Genomic DNA, 11,532 nt, shown 5'->3' with positions numbered 1-11,532 from the left:
ACACACGTGTGGGGCTTGGGACACTAACCCTTCCCTTCCCTCTCTGACGGGAAAACACAAGAGAAACTTCCATCCCTGCTACTCAGTTTGGTAGGATGGTTAAAGCACGTTGGAGGAAGGCAACCACTGATACTGACTCCTGCTTTTCTACCGCAGAAGTGAAGCATTAGTCGGGGAACGATGGAGTCGGGGAGGGAGGAGCCAGTTTTCCTCCCCCACTGGAGGATAAGCCATCCTCTTGCTCTGAAGGGTTACTCTGCCTTTCCACTGGCGCATTAGCATTTTCCAGGCTGGAAGGAAGCTAAGGCTGTAATTGGAAAAGTTTGCCAGGACAGACCTAATAAGGACACAGCTAGTACCAGCAAAACCATGCCATGCTTGAAGTGGTTTAATTCAGTCCCCTGGGCAACACAGCCACAGTAACAACAGGACTTTTCATAAGTGAATGAGCACCATTTGAAAATGTTATTTCATTTCAGACGTCTCTCGCACCTCATCGGCATGACTGGAGCCACAAACTCTGCAAACACAGACCTGTTCTCACCCCCTTCCAAGCCTTGCTGCCCCTTCACACCGAGGAGCAGCTGTCCTACCCACCTTCTGTCCACAGAGAAACCGAGAGAGCAGGAGAGCAGCCGACACTGTAAAATGAGGCTTTTCACCCCCTGCTCAGGCACAGCCTTGACCAGAGAGCGACTTCAGAAAGCTGAGCAGGAGCTCTGAGCCCTTCCCATGATAAAAACCAGACTGCCTGGAGCTGGAAACCGGACGCTCGTGTTTAGCTCCCCTGGTCGGAAGCCATAAGTCAAACTGACTCGCAGAGCCACACCACACCGGTGGCACAGGCAGGACCCAGGGACACCCAGCTGCTACCCTCACCCGGAGGGAACAGGGATCCTCTCTCCTCCATCAGGAAGAGCAGGATCAGCTGGAATCGTTCCTCCCCAAGCATGTATGCCCCCATTTGCAAAATTAATAACCAAGGCAGCGCTTGGGCTAGATCAGAAGGAGTTAATGGGGTTACAAAGGGGTTTACTGGCCTATTTTCCAGGCAGGCACCCTTTAATCTCCTTTGGAAACACCTTCACACAAAGGCTGGTACAGCAGCTCAGCTGGAGCCAGGATTTAACGTGGAAGAACTTGTCCCAAAGAGATTAAAAGCAGCAGTCAGGCACTGACCTTCCCATCAGACAGGCAGGAATTTCTCACCGGGGATGGGGAGGCAAGGAGGGCAGCCGAGTCCCAGGGAACTGCTGCAGCGTGCCACGGCTCCCACCATCCATGCACCCAGCATGCTTCCCAGGGAAGCCAGCGTAAGTGTGCCAGGAGCTGGGCTTGTCCCCACAAGCTGCCAGCACAGCGCACACCCCACGCACCAGCTACTTCTGCAGCAGAGTCGCCTCCCCAAGAAATGGAGGGGACAGCTGGCACCACTTGTGACGAAGGGGAAAATCCCACTGCCCGTAATCCCAGGCAACCCAGACCCAACTCAGACTAGAAAATACGTAACAGCACAGGTGAAGGCTAAGGGCAAGAGAGCACAGGGACCACCAGAGTACACACCGGTCTCGCAGCCCTGCCTTATGGCCACAGAGAGGAAAAAGAGGAGACAGAAAGAAGATCTTGGAAGAAAGAGAGTGAGAAAAGGAAAAGGAGAAAGAGAGGACAGACACAGGCATCCATGCAAGCACAGCTCAATCATTCACTCCCCCCTCCACCTTACCTGGGGGTCCCCAAGGCGACTGAGGTCTGGATAAAGGTAAAACAGGATTCCCTGGGATGCCCCAGGCAGAGAGACTCCCCTGATCAGCAGAACGACCAGCATGAGGTATGGGAACGTGGCCGTGAAATACACCACCTGGGAAGAGGACAAAGGGACAAGCGTGAGCGAACAGCGTGGCCAGAGCACACGGCACTGGCTGGCAGCACAGCACCGGTCCCCAGGCTGGGGGAGATGGGCAGAGGCAGGGTCAGGTCAGGCTGCCTCACCAAGAACCTTGCTGTCACCTGTGGTAGAAAGAAATGCATTTTAAAATGCACCCAGTAAACTTGTGACGTGCCTTGGCATGTCTGGAGCCAGAGAAAACCTCTCTAGTCCCAAGAGTGATCTAGACCCCCAGCCAGGCTGTCACCAGGCTGGAGTCAGAGTAGCTCTACTGAAGCCAGCAGTGTAATATCTACATAGATGGTACAGCAGAAGGAGCTGCCCCCAACTATCCATCTGCACATCCCTACCTCAAATAGAGGTCTGAGTCACACACAGAAAGTCTCTTCCCCGCACCATTAAGTGGCAATGGTGAAGGGGAGTGCAGGTAAGAGATAAACCTGGAAACGTGATTGCTACCAAAGGACCACCAGGGACAACGCTGGGGGTCCCCCACTCAGGGCTGGCACTGCAACTGCCTTGTGCCCACCACTCCCCACTGCAGAGAATCACAGCTGCTGCCTCTGACTGACCCCTGTTCAAATACCCAACATGGGCACTTCTGTCTAAGACTTGCCACCAAGGATGCAGACCCAAACAGGACCTTTAACCTGTGTCCTCTTGCCTTTTACACCCCTAGCCCCATAAGCAATGCAGACGTTCTCAGGTAGGGTTGAAAACCCTTCCTCTAGCAAAGGAGCGTGTCCCCTGGGGGAATTCTGCAGACCAGTATCAGCTAATCCTTTCAGGGACTCCACGTCTGATAAATGTAACATCCAATTTGGGGATTACCAGGGTACTTTCAGGACTGTTCAGGCTAACTGCTGTAGCATGCCACAACAACACTACGCTGTAGTTTATGTTTCCCACACAAACAAACTGATATCAAGGGCTCATGCAGCCTCCCCAGAAATTCAAGTAGTGTCATTAATACCTTTGCACTGCTTCCACACCATCAAGACTTATTGACCACCTTGAAAAAAAGTTGTTCAGTCTGTTGTATCATGCTGGGCCAAAAAAGAAATGTTGCTCGTTCAAGTTTTTCCTGTGTGGACATGCTGGGTGAGGATTCGCATCAGCACGCTTCACCTGAATGCTACCCTAGAGCTCTTTCCGCAGCTTTGGCAGTTACGGACCAGAGAGCTAAAGCTCATCTCTGGAGGAACCGCAAAATGTGATGATGTAAAATGATCTATTTCTCACAGCTGCCCATCCATCCAGAACGAGTTGTTTCAAAATCCACCTAAAGCCCGCTGTCCCTGAAGCAGGGGTCACAGGCTCTGCCACAGCTATAGCAGTTTCTGCATTAGAGGAGGTCCTACTAAGAACGAGCATATGATTTCCCTGGACAGTACAAACAGTTTGACTCTGCCCCTGGGTAATCCTTATGAGCTGAGTAGCAATTCAAAAAGAGATTTTTTCTGGATCCACTCTGGTGTACTCCATCTGAATAAAGCAACATCCAAAGCATCTGACGCTGCAATGCGAGTCCTCCTCTAAGTCAAGATACACACTCTTTGGTGATTCAGTTTTGTAATGTGGAAGAACAGAAGGATTTGAGAGATACTCCATCCTTGAAAAATTACACTACTAGATTATCACCTCTGCCTGCAGCTCCAGGTTTTCTATGCATTTCATGTGCCCTGCTCTATATATCACGGCAGTCTTGGGTAATGCCACGGAGGTCAGTGAAAAACTTCCTTGCTGGGGCTCAGGATTGCCTGAGATGTCTGTGTGAGCAGATCCATCCCTGTCCCTCTGAATCTACATCCTCAACATTGAAGGAAGCCAGGGGCAGCATCCTTCAACACAGGCAAACACCATCATTCATTTCATTCTCAAATTTTCAAGGAGTCTCTGATTTAGAGCTTTTCAATGACGGTTAATAAATCTGCAGGTCCTGCAAGTTTAACAATCATCCCTCTATTTACATACAACCAAATTCTTCCTTCAGGAAATGAAAGGATGCAAGTCTAATCTTTCTCAGTTCATGAAAGCAAGATTAAAAACAAAAATCATAAAACAACATATCACCTTTGAACCCTAGTGCACGTTCTTCCAGGATGCCAGCTTGCACATTCTTGGCTGGGTCTCTAAATAACATTGGTTTTAGGAGCTCAGAATACAAACTGGTAGTTGTCGGGCATATGATTTGGATTCACATTTTTGGTAACATCCTATGTGCTTTACAGCCTGTGCGAACTAGCACGTTAAGCTTTTCACTCAACAGTCACTCACATCTGCACTGAGACCAGAGGCCTGAATTTGGAGAATGTTTTGCTGGATTAAGAGTGCCAAACTTCTATCTAACAACAGGAACATCTGGCCCCGATGAGATATTACTCAGTGCTTGGCTCAGACCCAATCTTTTTATTTCTCAGGCATTGTTAGCACTAACTACATCACTAGGAACCTTGCCGGGATCAATGTGATCGTTCTGTCACATGCTGGTCAACAACATCCAGGGTTTTATTTGAATCTGATCCACATGCCTCGGCAAAGTAGTTCCATCTGTGACAACCTTCTGCATCTGTGAGCGCTTCTCTGGGATGGGCAGTGCCTGTGTTGGAGAATGCGAACCGCTGCTGCTGTTCTGCGTAGGGTGATTTCAGCTCATGGTGTTTGCCCCTCCACAGGCAAATCCCCAGAACTAAAGTATATTTCTTCGCCAGTGGGACTGTATTCCCATGGCCATCATTTTAGCTGGATTATGAAATAAGTGGAGGGTTGATAAACCTATGGACACTGTTACTTTACTGAAAGAAGGTTTCTGTTTTCAAGAAGATAAGATCTCACCATCGCTAGTCCTTTTTGCTAAAAGGCATTTGCATTTAACCTAGAACTTGTGTCTAAAATAGATTGAATTTGTGCTTAGCACTTCCCACACTATGTTTGCTGTATCTTAGTATGATATTTGCTGCTCTTAGACTGCCTCTGCTTTCTTTTACCAGGCTACCACAGCAAGCAGTTGCTCTTTTCTTCTAATTTTACTCCATGGAAACAAGAAAACATCATCTCTGCAAGCTGCTTGATTTCCCTGTCATGTTTCATAACTCCAGACCATTTTGGAAGCAGGAAAAGCTGCTAACATCCATGCCATCAACTTGATGGAAATGGATGCAGCTAAAATTTACACCCCATCACACATGATGTCTTGTTCAAAGCATGCAGATAAGACACCATTTAGATAACATACCAAAATTTTTCATTTCCATCTGTTCTTGCTGGCTCCGGACAAAGCTGGCTGGGAATGGGTCAGGAGGCAGTAGCAAAAACTGAGTAATGGGGTCAGTGCAAATGACAGTGGCACACTCTGCAACAGAGGGAGCATGGGATGGAGCTGGACAGTCACACCAACCCTTCCCAGAAGCATTCAGAGAAATACCTCTGTGGCAAGTAGTGTGGGGGAAAAAAAAGGAGACCTTTACTGCTGGGGAATACAAGCAACTATAGGAAGAGTTGGGATGGACAAAAAGAAAAAAGAAGATCCCCATGGCAATGAGGCAGAGAGGGCTTTGAGGCCATCAGAGTTACCTTTGTTATTATCTATCTAATGAATTTTAAAATTTTTCAGCTGCACTTGCCAGCAGAGGCAAAAACATGCTGCTTACTCACACTGTGGTGGGAGGGAAGGGAACATGCCACCACATAAATAGGAAGACTGCAGGGTCTCCTGGGCCTGTGGATGGAGAGGGACCAGATGGGGATATACATCTTGGAAGTTAATGCTCTCAGACATCTCAGCACTCCCATCCTTTCCTACCCAAAACACAGAGCCTGGCTCACACTCCTGCTGCAAGTTGAACCCCACAGGCTCCTGCCATCTTATTCAGAGGGTGGTTCCCAGGGCATCCCTAGGACCTCTCTGAACGTACAAAAGGTGAGTAGATCAAGTGCTCCAGCTGTGATCAAAGGAAGAGGCTTGATCTGAACTAAGGACTTACCTTGCCTGTGGACTTGACCCCTTTCCAAATGCAGAAGTAACAGATGATCCATGCCAGCAAGAGACAGAGAGCTAGCTCCCAGCGCAGGCTGCCCAGGTGCTGGATGCCATCAGAAATCTTTAGCACTCTCCTCCTGCATTGGAGGGAAGCAAAGGAACAGCCAAATGTCACTGCTGTTGGCCATTAATGTTCCCAACACCATGCTGGTTCTCACCACACCTCCACAGCACCTGATGGCTTTGGGGAGAAAAGCTGTCTTACTAACAAGGTCCAGATCTGAGCTGCAAGCCTCAGAGGAATCAAGCAGTGGTCCCCTCTTAAAAGTATTACCAGCCTGTTAGATCACACGTGGATCGCTTGCTTCTATGCTCACTCCAGTACTGGCCTGTTGGGCCAAGACATTTCTTCTCCTGTCCTCCTCCCACCCTTCATCTGTCTTGTCCTCTAGGGTAAGAGCTCTCTCTCTGCAAGAACATGCAGCACTTTGCACACACAAGCTCTGCCCAGGCCTTTTTCATGCACATTACAAAGTTCACCTACATTTCTGACATGCTTCAAGCCTCAAAGTGAATGATGCATTGCACTTACCATGCAGAATCCATCAGGACCACCCAAGAAGCAATGCTGTCCAACCCCTTCTCCATACACACTTCTTCTGTCTTTTAGGAGCAGCTACATATTTCACCTCAGGACCCACAGAAGCATAGCATCACATACCACAGCTAAGACCCAATCAAGACCACAATAATCCCCATTGCACAGTCAGAAGAGGCCACCTTGGGCATCCTCTTTCAGCCAGTGTGGAGAAAGGATCCTGGGCTAGATGGACCTTGGTTCAGCTAAGGTCTTATGGTCTCATCCTGGCCATATAACAGCTTTCCATGCTATGTGTATGTCAAATCTTTCTCATCGCTCACAGAAGGACTCACCCTCCTCTATCTCCTACATTGCACAGATAGATCTGAGCATGAAACACCATGGTGCAGTCCCAAACCCCAAGCCTGAAACAGGCAGAGAGGGACGTGCGCTATCCTGGAGCCCAGCAGCAATGCCCGCCCTGCTGCAAAAACCAGCAATTATCCCAAAACAAAGGTCGTGCTCCTGGAGAACCACAGTCTAAGACACACTGCCTCCTTTCCTGCACCATAGCCTCATGGCAGATGGAGAGAGAGGAGTCAGAAAAATCACGCTGCTCCGCCAGATGCGTTTCATCACGTTGCTCTTTGCCTGTTTCTAAGGTCGTGGACTCTGTGACCAGTGGGGAAAAGGTACCAGCAGACCGTAACTAACTGGGCACTGTACTGCAGCCAGAAAAGGCCTCAGAAACATGCCAGCAGCCCACCAGCAGGTCAGTGCTTCTCACGGAAATGGTGGTCTCCTACCTCCCCTCCCAGGGACAGCAGGAACAGATGCTGCATCGGAAGCAATGGACAGTGGAAATTTCCAGTCCCAGTAACAGAGGGATGGTCACAGCAGTGATGGGAACATCAACTTTTCCAGCAGCCAGCCTTGGGAAAAGCAGTGTAAGGCCGGCCACCATCTAATCACATGTGAGCAGCAGGCAGAGGGAGAGTGCAGGCTCAGGGAGCACACAGGAAACAAAGAAAATTTAAAACCTTTAAAGTTTAAAAACAGCATCCCTGTGCTGAGCCAGGGATGCCCTGGAGGTACTGTGTGCTCCACAGGCTGACAGCACCCAGCAGCGCTGCCGAGGGCAGCGAGGGCAGAGCTCTCCTTCCATCTAAAGGCAGAAGGGAAATTCACGGTGGCAGCAGAGGGGTCACTTGCACAGTCTGTTAGCCAGAGCTCAGTGCTTAGCTGGGCCTGTTCTTCCAGGAGATCCTGAGGATCATCAGAGATCCCAAACCAACAGGCCTATGCGCCTTCATGCCAGGAGTAAAACTACTCTGTACCTCAAGGTAACTAACACTGGGGGAGAAAAGAATGAAAACAAGGGAACAAATTTCAGTGTGAAGTAAGCTGACCCTAGCACTTCGTTTCAATTTTGGTGAGCTTCTCTCCTCAGGATAGCTTGCATGTTAGTCACTCTAAAGTGAAAACATCACCTCTTTTTCTATTTTTAATATGAAGACTAGCCCACATACAAAAGTCACTAGCCACCATGCCAGAGCCTCCTGGGAACATGCTGATACCACACAGTAGCATGGATTCAAAAGAGATCACCTACTCCATCACCAGCATGGACTCACGCAGTACATCACAGGGCTTTAAGCTGTCTCTCCAACAGCTGAACACACTACAGCTTGCAAAACATGCAGACAAAAACTTAACGCAGAGCTGCTGCTTTGTGGATCACCACAGACCTTGCCCCACTCCCACCTTGGCACCGGTGTCCTGAGCACAGTTACACTGGTTGCAGCCACCAGGCAGGCTGAGGATTGCATGGGGCAGACTGCTCTGAACAGAATAAGAGCAATGGATAATCCATCAGATATACATAAATTGTAATCCAAACCATAGGGTAATGGCCACTATACCCTGAGGGAGTGACACTAATTTTACTGAGGTTTGCACCCTGGGTAAGTCTGAACCAAAGCTTCAGGATGGGGAACATGCAGCCAATTCACCTTACATTGCAGAAGGAAACAACTGTATAAGGAAGTTCACAGCTGGCAATGAAGAACAAGGGAGGAGGCAGGGAGAGGAGCAGCACAGATGGAGAAAGGGAGAGTGCAACAGCAGAGGAGAAACAAGGGAGGAAAGGACAATAAACAAAATATCAAGGACCAGAGGAGGCAAAGCATTGGTGAGGTAAGATCTTGCACAGTCAGCTGGTCAGTGAGACCAAGAAGCCCAAAAGGTCTAGAAAGACAGGAATACAGCATCAGAGAAGGACAAAGTCAGATGGCTCTGAGGCATGCTGACACAGCTCCAGGCAAACACCACGAGCCCAGCAACATTGCCCTTGACTGATGGTCCTGCCCTTGAGAACTTTCACTCTGACCTGCCCAGCTTCCTCTCTTGTATCCTCTTCTGGCAAGGATGGGTTAATAGGATGTGCCACTGCAGGGTTTGTTCCTTGCCCAGGGAAGGTATGTGCTGGAGGAAAGTGGTGTACAGGCCTGTCCTTTACTTACTCCCAGAACTCGATGACAGGGGAGGTGGCGTTTTCACTGGTCATGTTGAGCGTTGAGTTTGCCTTCTGGAGCTCCATGCAGTTCCCTGCAGGAGAGGCCCAGGGAGAGAAGGAGCATAAGTAGCAGTGGCTGGAGTACCGGAGGATCTGAAAAATCCCTCCCTTTCCATCCACGGTGTCAACACTCATTGACATTGACTCCGAGACAAATTTTGTATAGTCCCAAAGATGCACAAAAGGAGTCCCCTCCACGGTAAGGCTGGTAAGAAACCTAGGACAATTAAGACAATGGCATTTAATTTTTCCTTCCAGTGGGAATGGTGAACAGTCCCAACCAGCACTGGGTCTATTGGCTAACACACAATGTAGGATGACTGGGAGATGCCAAAATGAAAGGTGCCCATGGTGGCTGAGGCCCAGTCCAGGAGCCACTGGGAAGGCCACCACTGCATGGCACTGGCTGGGTGTTGCAAGTGATTGGGCAGTGCCAGCGCTGGTGCTCTCTAGCAAAGACCCAGATCAACCGAGCCTCTTCCCCAAAAGTTCCAGCAGGACTGCACCGACCCAGCACTCACCACCCCCATGACCAGCGGTCCCATCCATGCAGGAGTGAGCCACTCTCCTGAGGTTTGACCCTGGGCAGCAGCAGGTTTCCCTCAGCCGGGATCCAGTGAAGGATTGGGAAGGGGCTCCACACCCACCTGTGTTCCACTCGTGGTCACAGCTGCCCCAGGGGAGGTTGATGGTGAACGAACTGAAGAGATAAAACAAGGCCCAGGCCAGGACAATGATGTAGTAGAAGTTCAGCAGTATGACGATGACCTGTGAGGCGTAGCCAATTCCTGCAGAAAGTGAGCCCCGAAAGCAGGTGACCCACACGCCGGGGGACAGAAACAGGACTCCCCTTGGAAAATGCTCGCCCAGTGTTTTCATCCACTGCTCCGCATTTTGACCATGCTGACAGATGAATGCCAGTGGGGTGGCTGCCAGAGCCATCATCCCCTCCCCAAAGCCCACCGTGCCACATCAGCAGGAGTCCAAGCAGGGACCCCAGGAATCCCCTCTTTCTGCTGCCCCACTACAGCCTTCCCTGGTGAAAGGGTGGCAATGACAGGGAATCTCAGCAGGGGATGGGCAGATTATGGTTAGAAAGTCACCCAAAAGGACAGAAACATATGACAGTGCTCCACCTGCTGAATAACACCTCCTCTACCAAAATTCACTTTCTATTTTGTTCGCTCATCGCTTTTCAATTTTGTTTGGGAAGCTTTTGTATTAACACCACACACCTTCTCTGGGAGGTGCTGGTGGAGCGTCTAAAGATTTTGTTATGTGGGGAGGAGGCAACTGAGACTTTCAGAGAGATCATGGAAAGTGCCTGGAGGCCGGATGACTGTCCTGCAGCAGTGCTAGAAGTGGATCTGACTGCTGATGATTTATTAAGACAGCTGATACCTTTCCCCACTACGGTTTTAAGCCATCTGCAAACTCAGGAAAATGACATAGCATTGACTTAAAAAAATAACAGTATGTTTTATGTTCCTCATAACCACCAGAAACATTTTCATTATTTAGCTCTTGGAGGACAACCTTGATCGGGTGCTAAGTTGCTGGCCAGAGCTGTGGCCATGAAGGAGGAAACCAGGATGCAACATAATGATGGGAACTGTTTAGTGAGAAAGGTGATGAATTTTTCCAGCGTGATTTTGGAAAGGGGGCAGCCAGTGGCCCTCCCAGGCTGGGGTCTTCAGGGGTGGGCAGCGGATGCGTGGAGGTACGTAACGATCCAGGCTGTGGGGAGAGGCATGTCCAGGCCTGTCCCCCTGGGGCCCCATGGTCCCCCCACCTTGCCATGCCCTCCCAGGCTCACCCCACTCACCTTCAAAGAGGGGACAGATCCTGCGCCAGGCCGTCACCCCTCCCTGGCTGGTGTACTGCCCCAGTGCCGTCTCCAGGAAGAAGACAGGGATCCCACAGGTGAAGAGGAAGATGAGGTAGGGGATGAAGAAAGCACCTGGCAGATTCAAGCAGCAGATAGGAAAAATAAGCCCCGTGGGGTGACTGGGGTCAGGCCATCTCCAACTCGGCACCAGGAAGATCCCTCCTGGGGGGGACTGCCTGGGAGGGATGGGGGCTGCAGGGATGGGAAGACCATGGACAAGATGCCAGGAAAAAGGGATTTTCCTCACCTACCATCTCCTGGAGTGATGTGATTGCATGAGAAACTCAACATTTAGAAAAGATGGAGAGGAAAGGAAAGTTTCTAGGCCTGATCTTTGTGCAGAAAAGAGTGAAACAAGTTCTCAATAGCTGTATGGAAATGCAGGAGAACACCCTGCTGTAAAATCACTGTGACTTTTAATCAAGTTGATGACTCCTTTCACGCTGATTATTCTGACTGACAAGTCCACGGATGACAACACCAAGGCACTGAGGAGCACATAGAGACCGACACCTCCACCCAGTCTGTGGGTTTGCTCAGTCATTTGCTCACCAAAAAGCAGCAGACACGCAAACGAAAAGCGAGTAGTGCAGGAAAGTTTCTACCTCACGCCAGCAGCCAGGAC

At 49.9% G+C, this 11,532-nt stretch overlaps 1 protein-coding gene across 1 annotated transcript; it reads right to left on the bottom strand.

The window, feature by feature from the left end:
* Positions 1-1,723: 1,723 nt before the first annotated feature.
* On the bottom strand, positions 1,724-10,979 carry LOC104626855 (sodium- and chloride-dependent GABA transporter 2-like; the record flags this gene model as incomplete). The annotated part of the gene is made up of 5 exons (XM_010294881.1): positions 1,724-1,858; positions 5,869-6,001; positions 8,967-9,051; positions 9,667-9,807; positions 10,845-10,979. Coding segments are annotated over 5 exons (629 nt in total), but the record flags the coding sequence as incomplete, so codon positions are not given.
* Between the last annotated feature and the right edge of the window lie 553 nt (positions 10,980-11,532).

The sequence above is a fragment of the Phaethon lepturus genome, unplaced genomic scaffold, assembly GCF_000687285.1.
Source record: "Phaethon lepturus isolate BGI_N335 unplaced genomic scaffold, ASM68728v1 scaffold24579, whole genome shotgun sequence".
Taxonomy (NCBI): Eukaryota; Metazoa; Chordata; class Aves; order Phaethontiformes; family Phaethontidae; genus Phaethon; species Phaethon lepturus.
The sequence above is the reverse complement of the archived record's forward strand: the minus strand, read 5'-3'. Positions and strand labels throughout refer to the sequence as shown.